The 24,664-nt window shown below is 41.2% G+C and overlaps 1 protein-coding gene across 1 annotated transcript in view; it reads right to left on the bottom strand.

The window, feature by feature from the left end:
• Positions 1–3,139: 3,139 nt before the first annotated feature.
• SSBP2 (single stranded DNA binding protein 2) overlaps positions 3,140–24,664 on the bottom strand; it is a 321,263-nt gene continuing 299,738 nt past the window's right edge. Inside the window, exons 15-17 of the mRNA XM_045285203.1 lie at positions 21,691–21,719; positions 15,624–15,722; positions 3,140–3,735 (exon numbers count right to left, since the gene is read on the bottom strand). Of these exons, the coding sequence (XP_045141138.1) occupies positions 3,706–3,735; positions 15,624–15,722; positions 21,691–21,719 (158 nt within the window). The 3' untranslated portion in view covers positions 3,140–3,705. The remainder of the gene's footprint in view (positions 3,736–15,623; positions 15,723–21,690; positions 21,720–24,664) is intronic.

Raw genomic sequence — 24,664 nt, 5'->3', positions numbered from 1 at the left:
GGGGGCTTGTTGAATTGTGGATTCTAGGTCAATCTACGTGGGTGGAAACGCACATTCTCAGGTGGGGTCAGATGCAAGCAAACTGGTTTGAAGCCCTGTGCTGGGGTATAGAGGCCTGGGGAAAGGCCTACAAGGAGTCCGTCAAGACTTGACAGCTGCAGGCCTGCTGAGAGCTGCACTCCCAGGAGGAGCTGATGAAGAAGGGGTGTGGACAGATGCGGGGCTCCCCAGGACTGAACTTGAAGGGATTCATGCCCAGTTCCTGGCTGTTAAACTATAGATGTAGTATTAACTGCGGGACTTGATGAAAAGCAAGAATTCAGATAGCTCAGATAATGGGACAAATAGAAACGGAAGCTATTTCCTCACTTATAATCTCAGGGTGAAGGAAGGGCAGTTACCACCCACAGCTTGGTGATAGAAGCTGTCTGTTCTTCGGGCAGTAAAGAAATCTTCAGTTCAGACCTGGAGCTGCGACACAGAATCCAAACTGGGAACATTTTAAGAGGCGTGCTTAGATTGACCTTACCTATCAGATGGTGTTACCAGGTCAGTGGCAGCCTGCAGCCTTTGTCCTCATGGCCAATACTGTCACGAGAAAGCTGGTGACGAATCACACACTTGAGGAAAACATGGAAATGTATTTTCAACTGTAGTTAGGCAGAATGCGAAGCAGAGTACTGAGAATGAATGTTTTAACCTGTTCCATATTTTCAAACTCTGCATTTTATTTGCAGATTACGTTCCATGTCGACAATGATGCTACGGAGGGAAATGTGTAAAAGTAACCCTAATGTCATCTGGCATGTATCAGACCAACACCAACGTCTAGGTATCGACACAAACCAAACCCAAGAGACAAAGCTTAAATGGTTATACTACGAGATATGTTTCAATGATCCCAACAGAATATCAATCCAGATACACTACTTTCCATTCATTACATGAGAAACATGGATATCATATCTCCTTATGACTGGTTTTTCTCCAATGCAATCTTCTCCTGAAGACTAATTTTCCAACTTCTTCAAGGAACATTTCATCTCTGAGTTCCAGGTGACAAAAAGTTATTCAGGACTTGATTGTTGTACCTTGAAAAAAAAAATTGCATTTTCCACTTTTGACTATATGAGTATAGATTAGAAATAATGGGATCCAGGGTGCCATTTATGGTCCAGAGCAACTTTTATATGAGGGCAACTAGAGTCACCTTCTTGATTGTGTGTGTGTGGTAAGAAACCGGACCTCCTTAGAAGGCAGATAAAAGACATTCCTGATCAGTAATGAATGTGAAGACCAACCACAAAATTGAGACGCTAGTGCCTACGACGCACCAGCATTGACGGGTTAAGTTTAGTGACCAAAGATCTGCTCATTGTTGCCCAGCTGTCCTGAAAAGCGGCGGTTAAAATTGAGTCTTGCTATATTCAGACGTCTGTACAGTCTGTCTTCAGGTTCCCTCATTTTGAGTCAAAGACCTATTAGTTTGAATTGTTCAAGAAAAGTCTGCAGATGGAAGCAACTCCAGGTTCTCGTGCACCGTGTGATTAATGGCGACTCATTTTATTAGCATTTAAATCTGTAACATGAATTTAATTCAGCTTTTCTCCTCGCTCACCCCCACCTTCAACAGTTAGTCTAGCGCCCCTGTCAAACACAGGTGATATCTTTATTTTCATAAGGAATAAACCATGTTCTATTGGGTCTGAGGTAACTGTTACTGTGGAGCCCACAAACCTAAGGGAGGCAGGTGACTGGCACCCTCTTACCTGAGCTTATACCAGGCTCTTCACAGCCTCTGGAGTTTGGACCTGCAGTTGTTGACACTGATCAGTGGGTATTTGTATCACCATTTTAATAGAAAGTATCACCACGTTATCTTGCATAAAATCAAACTCTCTTCACTTCCTGATAGGATTTAGGTGCTTGTACATATAACGAAACACATGCGCCAACACACACAACCCAAAGTCTGGGAAGTGCCATAAGCAACAGAGTGGATAAATCTCTGAAAAGAACACTTAAGGGCAATGAATGTACAAATGCGCTTTACACAATTGATGTGTGCATGGATTGTGATAAGAGTTGTATGAGCCCCTAATAAAAAATGATTTAAAAAAACCCAAAAAACCTCATGCCACTACATCCACCAGTCCTAGACTGGTAGTTCCCACATTTGTTCATTCCTAATTAGTTCCTTGCCTTGAAAATCCTGCTGTAAACCACTGGAGTCCAGACCCCCAAGTCCTATAAATATTCCACTCTGGACTCCCTCGGAAATGTTGCTAAGAATCTGTCATGGTGGTGTGCTCCCTTACTGCAATAAACTCAAATGAACTAAATTTTGCTTTAAAAAAAAAGAGAAAAGAACACTTACTTACTCTTTACTGAACAGTCAGCCACACCCTGTGAATTTAACCCGCTGCCCGCAGAAGACAATGCGCAGACGGAGCAGAGTTGCCAAGACGATTTGTCTCGGAATCAAACCCAGATCTCCTGGGTTTGGGGAAGGTGCTGGCCGCCAGTGCAGAGGTGTGCACAGCATGCCCTGTCCCCAGTCAATTCAGCCAGGGAGCGAGCTACCTGGGCAGGTGTTTCCAATCCTTTTTTCCTTGGTGCTGAAAGTCTCAGGCATTTCACTTTGCAGTCTGGGTGAAAATGTTCACAAGAAGTCTGAATACAAAATCAGAGACCGCTCATTGCACCTAAGTGTGGTATTAAAATTTTAACTCCAGTCCTGCTGGTGAGAAGTGACAAGTGCGAGCCAGTGACTTAGCTGTTATTACTGCTGGGCTTCACTGTGCTAAAGGGAAAACATGCTTCTGAAACTATGACAACCCCTGCTGCTTTATTGCCGTGGTCAAAGCCATTGAAGTTCTTATTGAGTTTCTCTTTCGTCTAAGGTCAGCCTATCAGAAACCCCACTTAGAGCAGGTACTGCAGGAATATGCAGTGCTGAGCTTCGAGGACGCTTCAGATGACTCTAAGTGTCTGTCCTAAGTGAAAAGTACTCTGGTCCTTTCCGCCGATGGCCACGGAGCAACGCTTTGATATGAGGAAAAGATGAGGACAAGCTGTCGTCCAGGTTCTCAGACAGTACAATTTGTGATTCACAGGATAACTTGCATCAGACGCAATGTAATGAAAGCTCTCAAATAAGCAATTTTATTCCTATCCATGATTGCAGACATTTACAAAACCATAACATCTGAGTTCACCTTAAAAAATAACTTATATAAAGCAGTGATATACACAGCACAAAATAGTTCAGGGAGGGGCAGGAGCAACTTTTAATAATTAAAATGTAAACGTGAAAAAAAGGATGGAATAAAAGGCCCTACTTACTTCTACTTAATATGTCATGTGATATTTTACAATGTCCGGCGGGCCAATGCAGGTATGTGCATATGTCCGTCTAACATACACATATACAATGCAGTCTCTTTCCCACACATATACATACACAGATGATTATCTGCAGTTCGGTTTGGGGCAATTCTCAGATGCCGCTCCGGACAGTTGTTGGAATCACGTTTGGACCCGCTTTCTTCACAAAAGAGGGGAGAGAGCAGGAGATCAAAAGGTGGGTTTGGTGTGACGGAGACTCCTTGGTTGGACTGTACACTGTGATGAGTAGTTTTCTCCGTACGTAGTAGCTCCGTGAGGGCGGACTCACTGGTGTTCACGAGGAGTCTTGGTCATGGATCACACGCTCATTGTCATGCTAGGGGAGTACTGGAAGGAAAGAAGAACCCGTATGTTAACAAACCACCGAGGCTCGTCTTGGTGCAGCAGTGAGTGGTACAGTGACTACGAGCTTTAGTGTCTCAGGGACTTTCACTTCACACGACATGAAATTAAGAAACTATAAAAAGGGTCCATTTATGTGGGGTTCACTCAGTTCTGAAATTTTCAGTATTTCCTCTGGAAAGCAACAAGCCCCATCCTCTCCCCACTGCCCTGTGTTGTGTGCAGCAGCTGATATTGCCCCAGCCCCTCGGCCTGCTCCGGCTGTGCTTCCTGGGCATTGGTGGCAGCTTGGGCTGAATCATAACGAAATGAGTTCCTATGAGAACAGTCTCTGCTATCTACTAGCTGGGTTAAGCTCCAGAGGTAACCAACTAAACTCACAGTAGTTCAGCTGTCTCACGTGTCAAATGGGTTTAATAATAGAGTCTCTCTTAAAGGGGCTTTTGGAGGATTAAAAGTAAAATCCTTAAGACCATGTATTTATTGACTATATAGGAAGTGAGTAATGAATCCTAGATTAATAGTGTGGGAAAGTAAAACGAAACAAAAAGACAGACAATTCTCAGCTGGTCCTGAGCATCTAAAATACAATACTTAAGAGTCTGATTTATACTTCAACACAAGATGAGTGCCCTTAATCTCCAGCTTCAACCTGCTATCATTTCTGGGTGGGCATGCGGGCATTTGTTTTACAAGTGTACTTGGTAGCGTGACGGGGGCTGGTAGTTGGTAAAAGGCGGTATGTTCACATATTTGTAAAAAGTTGTCTCAGATAAGGATTAAGAGCAGGGCAAACAGCAATGACTTTTTATAATTCTTCCAATCCTACCTTCATATATTCGGGGACTAGATTGTGAAAAAGAACTAGAGCAGCAATTCTCAACCTGTGGGTCGTGACTCCTTTGGGGTGGGGGGGTCGAATGACCCTTTCACAGGGGTCGACCAATTCATAACAGCAACAAAACTAGTTATAAAGTAGCAATGAAAATAATTTTATGGTTGGGGGGTCACCACAGCATGAGGAACTGTACTAAAGGGTCGTGGCATTAGGAAGGTCGAGAACCACTGCCCTAGAGCATGTTGCCCAAAAGAATGTTCTTCACTGTTGGCCATGTTCCCTACCTGCGCACCCAAGGCAGAAGCCAGCACGTGGCCATGGGGCCTTTGCAATGTCCCTAGTGGTACTGAGGGGCTGAATGTCTAAAGTTACTGAACTTTCATTTACTCAAGTTGAAATACCCACCTGGGGCTCCTGGCTTCCACTGTAGGCAATGCAGTTCTACAAAAATGACGAGGCCTTCTAAATTAAAATCTAAATGAAGACCCCTAACTACTTAAAATGTTTTATTAAAAACCTCTATTAATTAGGACCAAGGCAAAAGGGGATTCCCTTGAACATACTCATAATGATTGTGGCTCATTCAAAGGATAATCAAGTCAAAGACTTCAGGATTTAACCAAGAGCAATGACAATCCTGGGCAAAGGCACCGGCAAACTTTGTAGAAAGGTAGCAGACAACTAACAATGAAGGGACTCTCCGGGGAACGGAGGTAGACTGCTAGAACCAGAGAAGAGCTGGAAGGTGGTATGTACTGAGGTAGGAATGGATGCTGTCTGAACAGCGAGAAAGCAGGATTCCTCAGGGAAGAACCCGAGATGACAGTGACTCCTATCTGAGCCAGGAATTTCCTCTCAATACAGAAAAGTTAAGTTTGATTACAGTGACCAGGATAATACAATGGGAAATTGCCAGGGAAGAGAAAAGAGACCAGATTGACAGGAATATATCTCCTCCATTTTCCCTCCCTATTGCCAGCAAAAAGCAATTAAAATCAAAACTAAGAATCTAAGCAATCATCTACAAGAATGGATGAAACAGAACCCACTCCCAGCGCAGTCTTAAGAATGTATCCCTTATGGACTTAGGAGGACGTCTGACCCCTAAACTGTGAGAATAAATTTTTGTTAAAGCCATTCATGTGCAGTATTCCTAGTATTCTCTGCTTTTGGTCAAGATGCAGCCGCTGTTGGCAATGAGCAGCAGGAGCAGAGAAACGGAGGCAGCGGAACCAGGAGACCGGAGCAAGATGGTGTGGCAGCTGAGCCCAGGAGCAAAAGAGCTGAGCATCTTTGGGCAGGGGCCTCCTGGCAGAATGAGGTTCCGCCAGGCCCATGTTGTTGTGTAACACTTTCCTGAACAGCAGCTAGAGAGCCAAGGAGTACAGGCAGTGAGTGCAGTTTAAGTCTCACATGGTGAGCCCTCCCTTTGTGATTTCACATCATGGGCCATAGGCTCCTAGGTTTCAAAGAGTTGGATCTGCACAGTTCTCAGGTGCAGTGCTGCTGGTTCCAATTCCAAGGGCCAGTGGGGTGGGGCCGGATCCGTTTCCACAGCTGAAGGAGCAGGCCTGCCACGCCCAAGGGGTAGAAGAGCAGGGCCTGCCAGGGCTGAGAAGGTGTGGTTGCCGCTAAGATAGATTGGAAAAATATGGCTGCCCAAAGCCCAGGGAACAGAGTTGCCATTCCAGTGAGTCTGGAAGGTAGAGCTGGGGCCCAAAGCTTTAGGGTCTTTACCGAAAATCCAGAGAGAGTGATCAACACCTACAGTCTGGAGGGCAAGTTCACAGCCAGGATTGCTTTGCTGGATTTTAGACTTACATGGCCCCTTTCATTTTCCACTTTTGTAATGGAAATGTTTAATGTGTGCCTGTTTTACCATATTTTAGAAACAGGTAACTCAGTTTAGATTTCATAGGCTCACAGATGAAGGAGAGTTTTGCCTCTTGAGAACTGGGTCTTGGAGTTCATTTAGTCCTTTCAGAATAATATGATAGAGTACATGTATTTTACATGTTACAAGGACATACAGTTTATGGTCCAAAGGTGAAATGCTATGGATTGAACTGTGACCCCCCTAAATAAGTGTCTGCTTTGCAGGACCATGATTCTTAGTGTACTTGTTAGGATTTAGTGTCAACTTGGCTGGGTCAGGATCCTTAGAAGTTTGTCAGTAAGGCCTCCCACCTAATGTGACCTCACACAATGTAAACAACTCCAGGATGGGAACTGCCCTGTGTAGCCAGCAGTTTCAGCAAAAGTGGGGTGGAGTGCAGCTCAGGTCATAGCCTGATGCTGTCTTCCTCAGGTGTGGCTCCTACAATCTATCAACAGCTGCTAACCTCATCATGGGTTGTGCTTCTTTAGAGAACGCAGCCTGTATCATTTCCCTTCATTTGGTGATCCGAGATAATTACCCTCTGTGCTATAATTTTAGCTGTTAATGAGGCAAATTTAAAGACAGCTATGTTAATGAGGCAGGATACTATCGAGAGGATTAAGTCATATCTAGAGTCAACTTTGTCTGGGTTATCAAATAGATTAAACAAGTGAAATGAGATGGTAAGCCCTAACTACTACCAGCTTGCTGGCAGTGAGTAGGTTTTTTTGGCCATACATCTCTAGGAACTAAGAAGCCCCTGGCTCCCACCATAGTATTTTCAATCATCTCATATGCAAGGGAGAGCTGGACAATGAGTCGGAGGCAAGAGAAGTGTGCCTTTGAGTTATGGTGTTGACAGCGAATAATGAATATACCATGGACTGTCAGAAGAAAGAACAAATCTGTTTTGGCAGAATTATAGTCAAAATGCTCCTTAGAGGCTAGAATGGCGAGACTTTGTCTCATATACATTAGACATGTTATCAGAAGGGATCGGTCCCTGGAAAAGCTTGGTAAATTGTTTAGAAAGTAGAGGTAAAGTCAGTGAAAAAGAGAAAGAGATGAATGGACACAGTGGCTACAATAAGCTCAAAAGTAACAGTTTTAGAAATTGTTTTTTTCAGTTGTATGTAGGGTCTCTGTGCTGTGAGTCAGAACCAACTGCAGGGTACCTAACTACATGAACAACCACAAGCTCTTAACCCCGGGAACGGTTACCACTGTTGATCAGTGAGATTTCAACCATCACCAGAGAATCTTATGGAAACAGGGTAACATACAATTGCCTGGAATGTTAAGAAAGTTAGTGCAGCAGCAGAGAGAATGAGGGCCAGCTTCAGTCAGAAAGACTAGAGCACTGGCTCCAAGCCTGATGACTCAGGGAAATTAGAAGGTATTCCATGAAATTCAGCTTTTGAAGAAAGTATTCTTGCATTGTGGGAGTACTTGAGTGGAGGCCCAATGTCCTTCTGCTACCTTAATACTAAACCTATAAATATATGCACATAGATCTATTTCCCCATCATCATATATAAATATATTTGCATAGGTACATGCCTTTATCTAGACCTCTATAAATGCCCTTTGCCTCCCAGCTCTTTCCTCTATTTCCTTTGACTTTTCTCCTGTCCCACTATCATGCTCAGTCCCCATCTGGGTTTCAGCAATTCCTCTTGGTTACATTAGGGAAGGGGGAGCAGAGAGGGAGGGGAAAAAATGAGGACCTGATGTCGGGGGCTTAAGTGGAGAGCAAATGTTTTGAGAATGATGAGGGCAATGAATGTACAAATGTGTTTTACACAATTGATGTATGTATGGATTGTGATAAGAGTTGTATGAGCCCCTCATGAAACGATTAAAAGAAAATGCACCCCCCCAAATTCAACTTTTGAGTAGTACAAATAACTTTAAAATAGCACTCTTGCTGATAACTTTTTTTTAATTCAAATTTTATTTTATTGGGGGCTCTTATAGCTATCACAATCCACACATATATCCATTTAGTCAGATACATCTTTACATATGTTGTCATCATCTTTTTCAAAACATTTTCTTTCTACTTGAGCCCCTGACATCAACTCTTCATTTTGCCTCCTCCCTCCCTCCCCCATGCCCCTGTGATAATTTATAAATTATTCTAACACCCACCCCCCATGTTTTACACTGACTGCTGTCTCATTTCACCCACTTTTCTGCTGTCCATCCCCCTGGGATGGGGCATTGTGATCGGTTCCCCCTTAGTCCCCACCCCAACCCCTTTACCCTCCTAGTATCGCTGTTCCCTTATTGGTCCTGAGGGGTTTATCTGTTCTGGGTTCCCTTTTTTTGAGCTCTTATCTGTACCAGTGTACATGTTCTGGTCTAGTCAGATTAGTAAGATAGAATTGGGGTCATGGTAGTGGGGGTGGGAGGGAAGGAAGCATTAAAGAACTAAAGGAAGGTTGTGTGTTTCATTGGCGCTACACTGCACTCTGACTGGCTCTTCTCTTCCTTGTGGCAGTTGTGACAGTGGGTGTCCAATTGACTACTGATGGGCTTTAGGTCTCCACTCTGCTACCCCCGTCATCGTCATTCCCATTGATATGCTTTTTGTTTGTTTTGTTTTGTGTCTTTGAGGCCTGATACCTGACTCCACTGACTCCTCATGATCACACAGGCTGGTACGCTTCTTCCATGTGGTCTTTGTTGCTTTTCAGCTAGATGGCTGCTTGTTTATCTTCAAGCCTTTAAGACCTGAGACACTATCTTTTGATAGCCTGGCACCATCAGCTTTCTTCACCACATTTACTTATGCACTCATTTTGTCCTCAGTGATTGTGTGAACATCACAGAGTGCATTGTTAGTAGAACAAACTGTTCTTGTGTTGAGGGAGTACTTGAGTGGAGGGCCAATGGCCATCTGCTACTGTACTACTTTATAAATAAATATATATACATAGCTTTTTTTGGTATGTTTTTTGGTATATGAAATCCAGGATGGGTCCATCCATAGAAGACAATAACTGGATTAATGGTTCCCGGGGGGTACAGCAAGTAGGACTGGGGGGAACTGGGGAGCTAATAACAAGGAGTACAAGACAGAAGAAAATTTTCTAAAATTGATGTTTGTAATAACTATACAACTCTTTTTGATATGACTGAACTATTGGTATTTGGATTATGTCCCAATAAAAAACTGTCTCTATAAAGAATAAAACAGCACTCTTGGTGTATTTGGTACAGTAGAACAGAACCTCAAGCACGTCTGTCTCTGTAAGCAATAAGCCTTGTGTATTCCTAAGGCTGTGTAATTTCATCTGCAACTGCCTCACTGGAAACTGCGTCAAAGCTCAAGGCAAGCACACGATTTCTAGGAAAACTCACAGAATGCACACGCAAAAAGGAATTTCAGCCATGGATCACAGTTCTTCAAAGTAACCGAGAAGTGGCTCATCATGGTTTTCCAGAAGTACAGGAAGAGTAGGTGTTAAATGGAGGATCAGGTTGAGAGATATAAAATATTCATGGCGGACTGTCCTGAGCCCACACTGCAATGTTGCTATTGTACTCCTGCATCAATATGCAATGAGACAGCGTATGTTTGTGCCAAAATGCTGTATCGAGCTTCCCTTCTTTAAAACTATTCTGAGACTGATTCTGCTCAGATAATAAAATCGCTCTTGCAAAGCTACCCACAGCTGTACCATTTGGTTCAGCAAAAACAACAACAACAAAACAAAACAAAACAAAACAAAAACCAACAGAAAATACATTATTATTTCAAGTGTATATGAATTTATTTTATTTCACGTAAAATAAATGGTGGTGCCATGGGGTTGTGTTGGGCTGCTAACCTCAAGGTCAGTGGTTCAAACCCATCAGTTGCTCCACAAGAGAAAGAAGAGGCTGTCTACTTTCTTACAGTTTTACAGCCTCAGAAAACCCATGTAGAGGTGCTGTGAGTAGGAACTGACTCAGTGACAGTGCTGGGTTTTCTGTGAAATATATTTTGAAACTGCCCAAGTACTTACTAAAGGATTTGTGATTTTCCCCCTAAAATACTCCAGTTCATGCATCCTGGATTTTATCATAAATGTCCATTACATCTGAATTATGTGTATAAATTCCTCTTTATATTCTATAAGAAAACTTCAAGTCTCACCATGTTTCTATTTTTTAAACATCCATACAACATTCATATATATATATATATACATATATATATATACATATATATATTTTTTTTAATGAGAGAGAAATAGAGAACAGGGCAGCTACTCCGGGGTAAACTGAAGTGAAATAAATTTTGTTTATGTGATTATGTAAAACAATTTTGGTTTCTGTGACTTCTTTACAATAGCAGAAATTAACAAAGGGCATGCCAACTTTGTCACACATATATAACAAAAGAATAATGATTCAAAGAAGTAAATAGGCTAGACATTTCCAATAAGTAAGCTTCCCTGTAATTAAAGGAAAGCAGAACTAGTCTAAAATTCAAGGACAATAGATGATTTACTAGCTTGTTAGAAATTCCTATGATAGCATGCTTTTAATGTCATATTTCCTCAATTGATGTATTGCCAAAGGAAAATATTGTTAACTCAAGACATGAGGTGATATGCTTTCTTCACTTGAGAAGCAAGGAAACCCTTTTTGAACTAAGCCTTTTGGTAATTGGGACTTTGAAAAACAAACATTTTACCAAGTTTGAACACTAGGGGGCATTTTTGTTTCTTGAAAGAAAAGGCCTTGGTTAAGACCCAGAAAGAAAGAAAGAAAGAAAAGGCTGAATAGTGACACATTCTCTGGTTCACAGCTTGCTCAGTAAGGCATGCTGGCAGTGCAAGGTTTCAGACTCTGCGTGGTTTCATTTCTGTGTTCATTCAATGCACTAAACCTTGTGAGGTGCCTAGGATAGTGCCTGACATACAACCAGTACTCCTTCTGTGGTGTAACTTCAAGATAACAAGGACTGAATCCTTAAAAAGCAGGCCGCTCAGTTTCTCTCTTAGAGTTATTTGCATTTAAAAACACCGCGATTTGCATGCCCATTTATTGGAAAATGTTTTCCTTTAGAATTCATTAAAATGTTCTGTTTTCCTTGATTATAGGGAAGCTGACTTATTGGACATAAGTGGCCGATTTACATCCTGCATGACTACATGTAAGCGCTGAATCTTTTTGTCTTCTTTTCCCATTTCTTAATCTTTTAAAAAGGCCCAAATAAAGCGTGTGGCGGTGTGGCTGAGAAAGCACCAGATAACAATGACATCATTCCTAAGACTGCAGCCTCCTCACCAGAGACAAAAGAACCCACCAGCCAGTCCAGGCCTGTACCACCCTTCCCGGCAGTGGTGTGATTGCTCACTACACCATCCAATTCTCTTTCCTTTCCGGACTTCTCTGGTGGGGATGGAAGAGAAGGGACGTTTGCGTTCTGTTAACTCTGCCCAGTGGCTTGGGGTCCAGTGGAGAGGCTGGGCTGGGAGTCTGTGCGGAGGGCAGCCCTGCTGCAGCTGCCCTTTCCTATGCACACATTTACAGAAGGATTCGCGGCTTTGTGTGTCCAAGGCCCAGTGAGGGCTGAAGGGTGAGGCTGATGTTTATTCTGTACAAAGGAGTTAAGTCTTAGGGTAGCGAGACAGGAGCCCTGTGGCACAGTAGTTAAAGTGCTCATCTGTAAGCTTACAGGTTAGCAGTTTGTGCCGACCAGCTGCTCTGTGGGAGTAAGATGGGGCAGCCTGCCTCTGTAAACTACATACAGCCTTGGAAACACTAGGAGGCAGTTCTACTTTGGCCTGCAGGGTCTCTAATAGATAGTGGGGTTTAATATATCTGATACAAAGAAATTTGTGAGAGCTGGAATCCAAAGACCCTGGCTTGTTTTTGTTTTGTTTTTGAAGTTTTTAAAGCTTTCCACCGTTGTCAGAGTGCGTGCAGCCTATCCACTTTTCCATCCTCTACTAGTGGAGAATTTTTGAGATTTTCTTTTCTGACAGGTTTCTTCCAGACAAAGGTTCGTTCTAGCTTTTGCAGGTTGTACTGCAACTTGTTCCCCAGGAAGAACTTTCTTGGGAGGCTCTGAGGTGGCACTGCTTAGCAAGGCAGCAGTCGCCAATGAGAAGTCCGGCAAGGAAGGGGAGGGAGGGAGCAGTTCCTCTTGCTCCTGCCCATCAAGTCAAAGTCAGGCTGAAGCTCTTAACAAGGTTTTTTCCCTCCAGCTCGGAATGACTCTTTCCCTCTGTGCTTTTAAAGCACCTGGTTTATACCTGCGCAAGCCCTTGTGAATGTGACTTTCACTGTAGTTACTTGTGGGAGCACCTGCTTTGCTCCTCAGACGGCATTCTTTGAGGGTAGGTGTGTGTTATATTTATCTCAAAATACCTTGTTCTCAGCCCAGCTCTTTGCAAATAGCAGGCGCAATAAACGTTCAACTGAAGTAATTGTCCCATTCCACACTGAATCATGCCATTTTATTGCTAGAAGAATTAGCAGAAAAGGAAATAAATGTCTCTAATTAGATCAAATGAACATGAGAAAATGAACTATAGTCCTGCGGCAGACCAGCAAAAGAACCAGGATCCAAAGAATAATTTCCATAATTCCAAGCATTATGACTTAAACATAATACAGTTTTTTGTATTGTTCCTCTTTCCTTATCATTGACAGGACCATCTTTTACATTTTATATGATGTTTTCTGAATACCTTCTTTGTACTCATCAGATACAGCCTACAAATAACACAAACTAAAGATAAGCATAACTTTCTTTCTAGTTTTAAACAAGGTAAGCGCTAACAACAGAGTACATCTTATCTCCTGCAGCCCTGGTGGCACAGTGGTTAAAGCACGTGCCTGTGAACCAACTGGTTGGCAGTTTGAGCCCACCAGCTGCCCTTTGGGGGTAAGATGTGGCAGCCTGCTTCCAGAAAGACTACAGATTTGGGATCAATGTGGGACAGGCAGTTCTACTCTGTCCCAGATGGTCACTATGAGATGGGGCTGCCTAGATGGCAGTGGGGGTGGACACCAAGAAGTAAAAGAACCAGCAGAAGCCTCCTCCAGTTCTATTTTGGGAAGCAGCCACTCCTTGGTAAGAGTAGATAAACTATCGACCACGGCTTCAAACTTGAGCAGTATAACTCTGGTAGAGGGGAGTTGGGAACCATGCGGATCATTTGCTGTTCTGATTCTGACTGGTGGCTCCTGTACAACACTTTCTGCTGTTCTTTGTTGTGATCTGTTCTCTAGAGTGGATTCTGGTTCGTGGCGCCCCTGTGTGTTCCAGAATCGAACTGCTCCATTGGGTTTTCTTGGAGGTCAGCTCTCCAGAAGCAGACTGCAGGCCTGTCTCCTGCTGTACTACTGAATGGGTTCAATCAGCAGCCTGCGCAAATGTCTGCACCACCTCGAGACCGTATTCTCCCGATGGGGACACAGGTAGTGGCACTGATTCTACACAGATGGAATGAGTTTGGGTTTTGAGATCCTTTCACTATGTCCCAAGTCAATAGTTCATTGTACCAGTGGGCATCAGTCACAAATAAGGCCTCTCAATATCCAAGTATGCCAAGCCTCGCCCTTTGAAACTAAATTCTATAGGTGACTCTAATGTGCAATCTCAGCTGAACAAAGGATTGCACCCTCACACCCATTAAAGAAATCGACACCTCAGGATGTGGAGAAATTAGAACCCTGTGCTTTGTTAATGGGAATGTAAAACAATGTGGCCACTATGAAAAACAGTTTGACAGGTTCTCAAAAAGCTAGATATACAAGTGCCATAGAAAACTCACTGTCATCAAGTTGTTCCCAACTCCTAGCAACCTTATGGAATCTTTGCAGAAGTATATTTGTCTCTCTCAGAGTGGCTGGTGGGTTTGAGCCACTGACCTTGTGGTTAGCAGTCTCACTCTTACTTGATGATGTCCCCACAGATCCTTTATAATTGCCATATGACCCAAATATGTCACTACTATGCATATACCGAAGAAACTTAAAAGAAAAGAATAAGATACATATAGACCACGCAATGAAAGGGATGGGCTTTGAAAACAATGCTAAGTGCAGTAAGTCAGACACACAAGGGCACTTATTGTATGGATACTTGTATTAAATTATGAATAGCTACAATGAGCAAGTGTAGAGACAAGTTTCTCATTGGTTCCCAGGCGCTGGGGGAGGCCCAGGGACTGGGAATTACTGTGGAAGGGGTATTTACCTTCCAAAATGAGGTAATATAACATTTTTGGAAATGCACAGTGGTAATGTAGCAGTACACGGTGAATGTAAAAGTGGTCCCTGAATTATATACTTAAAATATTACAAAAAGTTGGCTTTTTAAGTGATTTTTATCATAAAAAATTTACAATACAAAACAAAAATGAATTCAGAATGAGAAAAGTACCATGTGATTTTGTGGTTTCTTCATTGTCTAGCATACTGGCTCAGTGTTTTCTATAGGAATGCATGGATTTTAGTACTTATCTTTTTACTTCTGTCTACCTCTATGGAATGATAGTGCCCTTGTTTAACACTAAAAACTAACCAAACAAACAAAAATACAATCAGTGACAAAACAACAACAAACAGGCCACAAACCCACCGCTCTCCAGTAGTCTCAACTCATACTGACACTATAGTCCTACTCAACAACTGACTTATGGATTCCGCTTCCAGTAAGTGCAAGTAATAGGTTAGTGGACTGTCAGTATTGGCCCTCAGGCCAGTGAAGTCTAATAAGTGAAGGAAGGACGAGCTTAGTAGATAATCTTTGGAACTTCATGGTCAGCACTGTGGACAGACCTGGGTCTGCAGTGATCTGAGGCTGCAGAAACATGGGACTTAAAGAAAACTATCAACCTATTTCCATTTTGTTCCTTCACAGTGAGTGTTCTCTATCAAGAAATTAGCATCATGTTTTTTGTAACTGGGCACATATGAGAAAAAGAAAATAAAAGGGGTATTTTTTCAGGCACAGACAAGTAGGAAAAAAAAGCTTGCTATTTTTTCCCCAAAGAGATCCCACTTAACGCTTCTACTGACTTTTGAAAGATCCATCTTATCGAACTCTACATAAACAGCAGTGATAATGGCTTTATGCATTTACTCTAAAAGCACAGATTTAGAAATCAGATCTGGATATCATAATGTAATCAAGAGAATACTTACACTCTCACTCTGAAAAGGATTTAAGAAATTCCCCCCCATCTCGCCATCATCCCTTGGAGTGCCCGGCTGATTACTCAGGCTCATGTTATTGGGAGAATTCTGAAAACAAGATTTAGAAAAGAAGGCATTGTTGAAGATTTTAATTTCCCTCTTGCATTGCACTGTTTCCAAACGAAATCTACAACAGCATCTCCCAGGGTAAAACAGACTTATAACTTTAATCTCAGACTTCTGTCATACATTTTGGCTCATTCTTTGCACCTTGACAAGTACAAATGCATTCCCAGATGAAAAACAAAACAAAACATAAAACAGAATAGCCTACCCACATTGTTTCTTCTTAGTCTCAGAATCAATATTTATTCAATTTCCTGTCCTCATCTTATGGAGTTCCTAAAACTCGGGAGAGTTGAACCCACATTCCCAGCAGGGGCCTGATGAAGATCGGCTGCCTGCTGACAAGGCATGGTGGAACACTCACTTCCCGAGGTAATTTTACTAATCAGACTTCAAAAGGTCACCGTTTAAATAAACATTTCCCTTTAAGTCTACAAGCGTCATACAGACTGACACTATCTTAATTTTGGGGGTGGGGGAGTGAATCATAACGAGAAAAGAAAGATTATGAACTACTGCATTAAGGACAAGAAATACATCTCAGGTTTCGAAAAGTCAGCATATACTTTTACGAAAAGAGAAAGGCTCAAAAGGAGATGGCTTTAGAGCCCTTTTCTATCCTTATGAGTAGATTTACTTTGAAACTTCCATCTAAGATAAAAAGACTAATATCAGTGAGCTAATCAATCGCTAAGATAGCAGTATAATGCTATTTAAAAGGGCTAATATTACTACTGTAATTACTATTGAAAAGCACACAATAGGATACACAGGGAGCGTTATGTTGTCACACTAAGTAAGTTTATATAGTATTACAGCGATGCACGAGTGGGGCCCAAGTTATAGACATTAGGAAACCGTCCATGTGCCCGGGCAGTGCAGAGATTAAAGCACTCGGCTGAAAGGTCAGTGGTTTAAACCCCCCAGGTGACTCAGCAAGAGACCGATGTGGCAGTCTGCTTCTGTCAGGACACACTCCAGGGCAGTGTGTCCTACAGTCCCTGGAGTCAGAGCTGACTGGATGGCAATGGGGTAGGGAGACTTCAGGGTTAAGATTTTTTTGTACTCGCAAATAGAAGAAAGCTTTCAGACTTTCCCCCCTTAAGCCACTGGCATTTATGCAGGTAACAAGCCCTTTTTCAAAAGTTTGCTTTATGCCACTTTACTTTTATGAAAGACCTACATTTGTATCTGTCTCTAATGGAAAAAGAGGATTTTCGCTTTCACCAAAGTAATAATTATAAGGAAAAAGGCAAAGCTAGCATTCAGTGATTGTTTGACTGCCCTTAAAGTGGCAGCATGCACCTGAGCGGGGGTGGACCAGCGTCAAGCCACCAGAGCACTGAACTGCTTCTGTGAGCACCCTGGAGTTCAGGGAGAAACAGAGGACGACGATAAAAGAATCTCCCCAGGGACATTCAGATGTGTCCTCATGTATGACTGTGTTATGCTGCGTGCTATGGGTTTTGGGGGTAATTTAGTGGGCTATTATTTGGGTGGGAAGGAGCAGGGTGTCTAGGATGCTCAAAAAATGTCCCATGGCCATGAGTTTGGCTTGGGTTTTGCTCTAAGCCATTGTTGAAAGATTTCATAGGAATGCTCCACTTTTGCACAGTGGAGGGAACCTGGGTTCTGTTTTGGAAGAAGTTCCCAGATGTTTTAAGAAAATTGCTTAGAGGATTTTGACTTAACTAGAAACAAGTTATGTCATAACATTAATATTTTAAGAATGCGTTATTCCCCAGAGAATGTGTGCTTTTTCGGAATATGGTTCGGCTGTAAAGCAGAGACAGGTAGATGAGCTGGTGGAAATCCAGCTCATATCTCGTCATGCTGCGCACCCCACAGGGAAGATCTGAGAGCTGGCATCCTCTGAAGTCCACAGGAGCCCTGTGTGCCAAAGAACTGCAAGGGCTCAGCACACAGTTAATAACGTAAAGAGGATTCTTCTCTTTTTGATAATTTTCTTCCCTCTGAAAATATTAGTTACTCAAGTTTACAGAAAAGCAGCTATATTATGAAAGGAATGTGGATAACTTGAATTTTTGAAAAAAGTTAATTTGAGCAAAATGTAACTGAGTAGATTATTCTACAATAAAATTTAAAATTAAAGTTACTACTGAAATAAGAAAGCATTCTTGGATAAGAGGAATGATAATACTGACACAGCTTAAAAATAACAACTACATTTAAATATGGTAAGATATACCAAAAATCTCAAAGTCCTCTTGGTGAAGGTAGGTTTTGGTCACTATATACACGAACAATAGCAGAATGAGGAACGATCTGATGTGTATGTGAGGACATTCAAGCGAACATCTGGCACCTGGCACCTTCTACATGTTTGAGGAAGTGTACGGAATGAGCCCTCCCAAGCCTGTGCGAGGGTCTCAGCCGCAGGAGTCTATGAGGCGCCCTCCTGGAGGCTGCTTCACTGACTGACTGTGGTGCTCGGATGTGCTTATACTTTTGAACGTTTAGTTGACTTCAAATCTGATGCCTGGCCCAGAGTGTTGCGTATAAAATATTTAGAATGGAAAGTTACAGTATACGGTTAATAGTTCAAATATAAAACATTGTCTTTGTTTTAGTAATTTACATTTTCCATGTAACTCTTCATAGCATAGTAGCTTTGCACTATACACATTCTCTTTTGATACATAAAAACACTGAGCGGACCATTAAAGGGACACCTTCCACGTACAAAACAGATCTTGGAAACCTGTCCATATTCAGCTCACTGGACCATTTTGGGAAAGCTTGAAGTGACAGAGCAAGATGTTTAGTACCGGAAGTAATCTCTGTGAGATCTAGGGAAAGTAGTCAAAGCTCCTCAAGGAGGATGGAGTCTTAGAGAAGTTGTGCTGCCCAGGATCACTGAGGGGTGTGTGTGTGATGGTGATGAGGTTGTTAGACTGAAGAGCATGGTTCATATTGGCCCTTAACAAATAGCTAAGGTGGTGGTAACCAAAAGCTAGCACAGAGCAGGCTGGGAGGGAGGCAATGAAATGTGTCCATGCTACATCGACCTGTAGTTACATTTGGATGCAGGGTTTCCAGTAAATCTTGGCATTACTGTTTGAACACATAATAAGGGAGTAAGGTGTACAAAAGAATACCAGAAAAAAACTGCTTTTAGCTACATAAGTATGTGTGTACATATACATATATACATGTATTGCATATATATGTACACACATAATTTCCTCTGGCATATTTAATTTGCTCATGCTCTGTTCAAGTTTATTTATTATTGCTTTTTTTCTTGAATATATTCTTCCATAAAACCAAAAAACCATTATCATCAAGTCAATTCTGATATGGTTTTCAAGGCTGTAAATCTTCACAGGGGCAGATAGTCTCATCCTTCTCCCATGGAGAAGATGTTGGGTTTGAACTTCTGACCTTGCAGGTGGCAGTCCAATGCTCCTTCTATTTATTTTTATGACCCCTTCTTCTACCAATAGAAGCATTAGCTCTGTTTGTACCTAGAATAAACTAACTGACATTACTGAAGCCTTTTGGATGAGGATTTTGTATTGATTTCTCAGAGGCTACAAATGACAACTTTATTTATGGAGTGTTGTTTTGATTGTGCTAGTCCTCAAAAGAGGAGCCCTGGTGGCTTAAGAGGAGCCATAATGGATTAGTGGTTACATGCGATGGCAGGGCCGGAAGTTCGAAACCACCTGCCGCTCTGCAGGAGAAAGACTGGGCTTTCTACTCCTGTGAACAGTTATAGTCTCAGAAACCCACAAGGGGTCACTGTGAGTCACTGGCAGTGACTTTGGAGAGCATCCTGGTTTCCAAAGAACTTCCACTGCCCTCAGAGAGGGCAGCAAGTCCTTAAAATGAATAAAATGTTGGTTGGGGTTCTTCCAAGGGGTACAATTGAGCTAGAACACAGACTAGCACACTCAGGTCATGACTGATATCTCTGGTTGTTGATTGATTTCTTTTTGAATAGTGTGGGATCTCTAACGGAGTTGAAGGTTCTAGAGGTCAGAGAGCTTCAGGCTGAGAAGGATATTTTTCGGAGGCACAGAAAGCTTGACTTTTGTTTGGTAAAGAGTTATCCTCATTATATTGGTTTAATTTCCTCAGTTACACTGACTGAGCTTCTTGCGGGTAGGGAACTACCTTGTTTACCTTTGGAATCCCACAGCCTGGCATAATGCCTTGACACATTTACGCTACCAAATGAAGGAACTTGTGCCAAATTATAAAGCACTTGAGCACAGAGATTATGTTTGTATTTAAAGAAGTCTTTTATATAAAATCTCCCATTAGTGCACGAGGCAATACCCAGTACACAAAAGTACACAATGGGTGGTCAATTAATGCTTAGAGAATAAGCAATACATCATTAGGCAAGAGAGAACATTATCAGCAGTAGGCAAAGCGTAGTGTGGAAAACCTTGGATCCAAGAATAGGAATGGGAAAATAAGAATGCCAGAAGTAGCAATAGTTTTGGTGTAATGGCAGATGAGAATTTGATGTTTAATTCATCATTATGACTCTAGTTTAAGTTTCTAAAGTGCTTTGTAAAAGACCGAGTAAGATCATACACAGAATTATGTTTACATCTAATGTACAAGGTTATGAGGTCAATAGTGGAAATGCCTAGGACGATGGCCAAAAGCAATCTCAGCCTTGTGTATCTGAGAGTCATCTAGAGATACTGGAATATACATCTGAAATATGGCATTAGAATCTTAATTGGTGACCACAAAGCAGAATGGAGCGAATACCAATTGTTAGCGTTACCTGAGGCAGCCAGCTTAGTCACAGCCCTCTCATTCGCAAAGGCTTTCTTTCCAGAGAGAGGGCTTTAATGGAGGGGTCTGGGGCATCTTATTTTGAAAACAGGTTTTTGGGAGGCTATTATAAATATCTATTTTTAACAAACAAAAAGACTTTCCTGATTGTTTCTAAACACAGACAGCCACAGGCCTGCAGAACTAGTTAGGCCATACAGCCAGGCAGTGCAGGGATGATGTGAGAATGCTAATGAAACTTTTTTTTTAAAAGCTCGAAGCCTTAATTTAAAATGTTTTTATCTAAATAAATCATATCTTCCTTGGCATCAGAAGGTTTACATTATTATACATGGGAATGATTAGAAGTAGAATTGAAAATGAAGCAATCCTTGAATGAATTTCTATATTTATCAATGCACAGGTAAGGTAAGAGTTAAGAATAAGGTATGTTAGTTCGTAATGAGTTCTTATTAACCATTCTAAATACATTTCTTTCATCTACCTAATAATTTAAAATTTATCATGACCTAAACAGTATTTAGGTATATTTCTCAAAAAATATAAAGCACTTATTTAAATGATTAATTTTAGGTACTAAAACTACTGAAGGAGGAAAAAGTAGACATGCACTATAGGGAAGGGCCACTTTCCTACTTTTTGTAACATAGTTATATCTTTGCTCCATTTGGGGAAGTTAGAGTAATATTTGACGATATCAACATTGCCCACTGAAGGCTTGAACGAGACTAATGAGATATATAAATGCAATGCCCTTGTGACACATAATAATCTTTTTCTTTTCTCTCTTTACATGTTGCTTTAGACTTCTTTATGGTTTTTTTCTTTATGTTTTAAAAACACCATCCAAAACTATTTCACTGCTTCACAAACATGCAACATTATGATATGATTACCTTGGCTAGGGATTGAGCAGCAATTAACCATACATATATAGTAGCTCTTGTAAATGAATTTTAACATGTTTAAGAACATTCGTAAAAGACTTGTTTTTATCATTTTCTACAGATTACATATCTTAGTTTTTCAACTTCCAATTAGGGTCTATCTGGCTTTTTATTTTCCAACTGTTATTTGAGAAAATTATTCATAAGGTTACTCTATAACCTTAATGAGTGCGCCATGAGGAATGCGATGCTCATAGAGTAACACGAGAACATGCAGAACTCACCTTGGAAATACTGTCCATATCTCCTGAGCCTGCAATAAAAAAGAAAAAGAAAGCCTTTTTTAGGTAATGATTTAATTTATAAATTAATACTCCTTTAATTGAAATAAACACAGTATTTTGTACTTTCCATAATCTGTCCAATTAGTTTTTTTTATCCGAAAAATTCCCTTTTGGCATCTTTTAAAATGAATCCATATAGCAAGAAAGAATTCTACCTCTATTTCAAAATCACCTTTTTTATTGTGGGGATGGGGTGGGAATTGTAGAATAAAGAAATCCATCATTATGATCTCAAAACTCACTGCCATCAAGTCAATTCTGACTCAGAGAAACCCTGTAGGACAGGGTAGACCTGCCCTATTTGAGCCTGTCACTCTTTATGGGGTAGACAACCTCATCTTTCTCCCTTGGAGCAGCTGGCAGTTTTGAATGGCTGACCTCGTGGTTTGCTGCACAAAATTCCTGAAAGGGAAATAGCTAATTAAAAGGCTCATTTAAAGTTACCACACAATCCTAATTCTTAGTTTGCACATATTGATTGTTGTTGTTAGTGCTGAGTCAATTGGAACTCAGGATAATGAGAAATATGACAGAGAAGAACTGTCCCTAAAGATTTTCTAGGTTGTCAACTACAGAAGCAAACTGCCAATCTTTCTCCCACAAAATCGCTGGCTGGGTTCAAATCTGTAACCTGCCAGTTAGTGGTTGCACCTTTAACCACGACACTACCAGGGCTCCTGAACATACCAATAGATTACTAAATACATTTTCTCAAAATGATGCCTCTGTAAACCTGTTAAATATAAAATGGAGAACCACAGCCTCCACTGCCCTGAGACCAGAACTCGGTTTTGCTCAGCTAACACCACTACCATGTGCTCTAACCAGCATCACAGTAGAAGGTCCGTGGAACGTGGGAGGGGGGAAAACTGTTGGAACAAAATTCAAAATCACTGGTCTGATACAGGTTAGTGGAACCGCAGAGACTGCAGCCAGCCCTGAGAGGCTTTTCAGGCCTGGAACTGAACCCATCCCAGGGGAACTCTGAGCCAAACAAGACACAGGCCTCTAAAGTGAACTCTAACAACACGAGGGAAGAGCTCGCTCCTTCAAACATTTCAACACAGGAGACTAAAAGGGCAACATTTGACCAAAAACCAAAGGATGGAAGGTGTAGGAAGGAAGGACTAACAGAAATGAAACCCAGGGAGGTCGGGAGAGTGCTGCTTCACTGGTGGACTGGAACCAGTGCCGTGAACCAACATGGGTGGAAACTGTTGAGTGAGAAATTAAATTTTAATTTGCTCTGTAAACTTTTACTCAAATCACAATAAAAAAGTTTTTATTTTAAAAAAGACATTTTTCTATAATGCCTGACAATAGTTTAAACTTGTATTACTATGATACCCCCCAAATCTTAATCATATCAACAATCTAACAGCAGCTGATTAATATTCATGGTAATCCATCAAAAATAAAAATGTCCTTAAAATGCAGTGCTGTGTTTTTTACACTGTTTCTTGAGACAAATTCTTAGTAGGAAAGCAATGGAAACATACAAAGAACAATGGTTAGATCTATATGACACTATTAGTTTTAGTTTGGACTAGTTTTAATAATTTATCTTTTTAATAATTTATCAGAGTTGTATCTTTTTCAGTCAACACTTATACAGTTAGTGCTATCAGTGTTACTAATTTATAAATAAAAAACATAATTGCTTAATAGTGAATATATATGCAATTATGCACACACATAAAAATGTGCAATAATATTCACTGTAGAAAGTAACGAACCACATGCCAAGTGCACATCCAACTTTTCTACGAATTTCAATCTAGTGGATAGTCAAACTAAGAACCTTCTAACTGTGAGCAAAATCATGTTTTATAGTTATTGTTTTAAAATAGTAATACTGGAAAGTGAATTATTTTGTGATAAATTAGAAAAAAATAACTTCTAGATCAGCAGTGTACAGCAGACCTTTCTGTGTGGTAGCACTAGTCACATGTGGCTACTGTGTGCGTAAATATGGTTCGTGTAACTGAGGATAAAATTTTACTTACTTCATTTACGATATAATAGTCACACAGGGCTAATGTCCAGTATAACTGGTGAAGATTAGGCAGAGTATGTATAGGTCCTTAAAAGCATACAAGTCAGCAATTCATTGCAAATCATTTGATTTATTGCAGTGAGGCAGCTTCAAGGTATCAGAGGGAGACAGCTGCTGACTACAGCTAGAGGAGAGGGAGGTGTGTATAACTTGTTATTCACAGGCAGTTTCTCCAACCTTGGTAAACTGTGTACCCTTTTCAGAAGAAGAAAAAGATCACAACCCTGCCTCCACTGTCAACTTTTAAATTAATCTATTTATCACAAGTTATTTAAATATATTTAAGAACCAAATCCATTGCTTTCCAGGAACTTCAGGGGTATAGTGTCCTTAGAGGGCAGTGGGACTATCCCCAGGAGACTACCCTCTCCTTCTCCCCTGGAATGCCTGCTGGATTCGAACAGCTGACCATTTGACCAGGAGCTGAGCCCTTAACCACTGTACCATGAGGGCTCCTTCAAATATACACCAAGGTAAAGTGGATGTCTTCTTTAAGGTTTTGCATTTAACCCTCCTACACACATAGTGTCTGAGTCAATTCTGTACTATCTTCCCCTGTTTTTCACTTTTGGAAATGTCTTCCTCCCCTTACAGATATTTGACTTAACCGGGCAGGAAGCTACATTGATGACGTCTGTTTCCATCCATGAAAGTCATGCTACTTCATCTGCTCTATCAGGTCCACAAAGTGAGTAAGCTCTCTCATGGACGAATCATCCAGATTATCCAGAAGGTGATGACTAATTTGGAGAGATAACTATCAACATGCACAAGCAAAAAGTTAACACAAGTGGGTGAGGGGAGCCAATGGGTGATGTAAGATCTGAAGATTATAATAATTTATACTTTATCAAGGGT

Source organism: Echinops telfairi, unplaced genomic scaffold (assembly GCF_000313985.2).
Source record: "Echinops telfairi isolate 266 unplaced genomic scaffold, ASM31398v2 ScPeMD7_7469;HRSCAF=8507_1, whole genome shotgun sequence".
Classification (NCBI taxonomy): Eukaryota; Metazoa; Chordata; class Mammalia; order Afrosoricida; family Tenrecidae; genus Echinops; species Echinops telfairi.
This window is presented reverse-complemented; position numbering and strand designations above follow the sequence as displayed.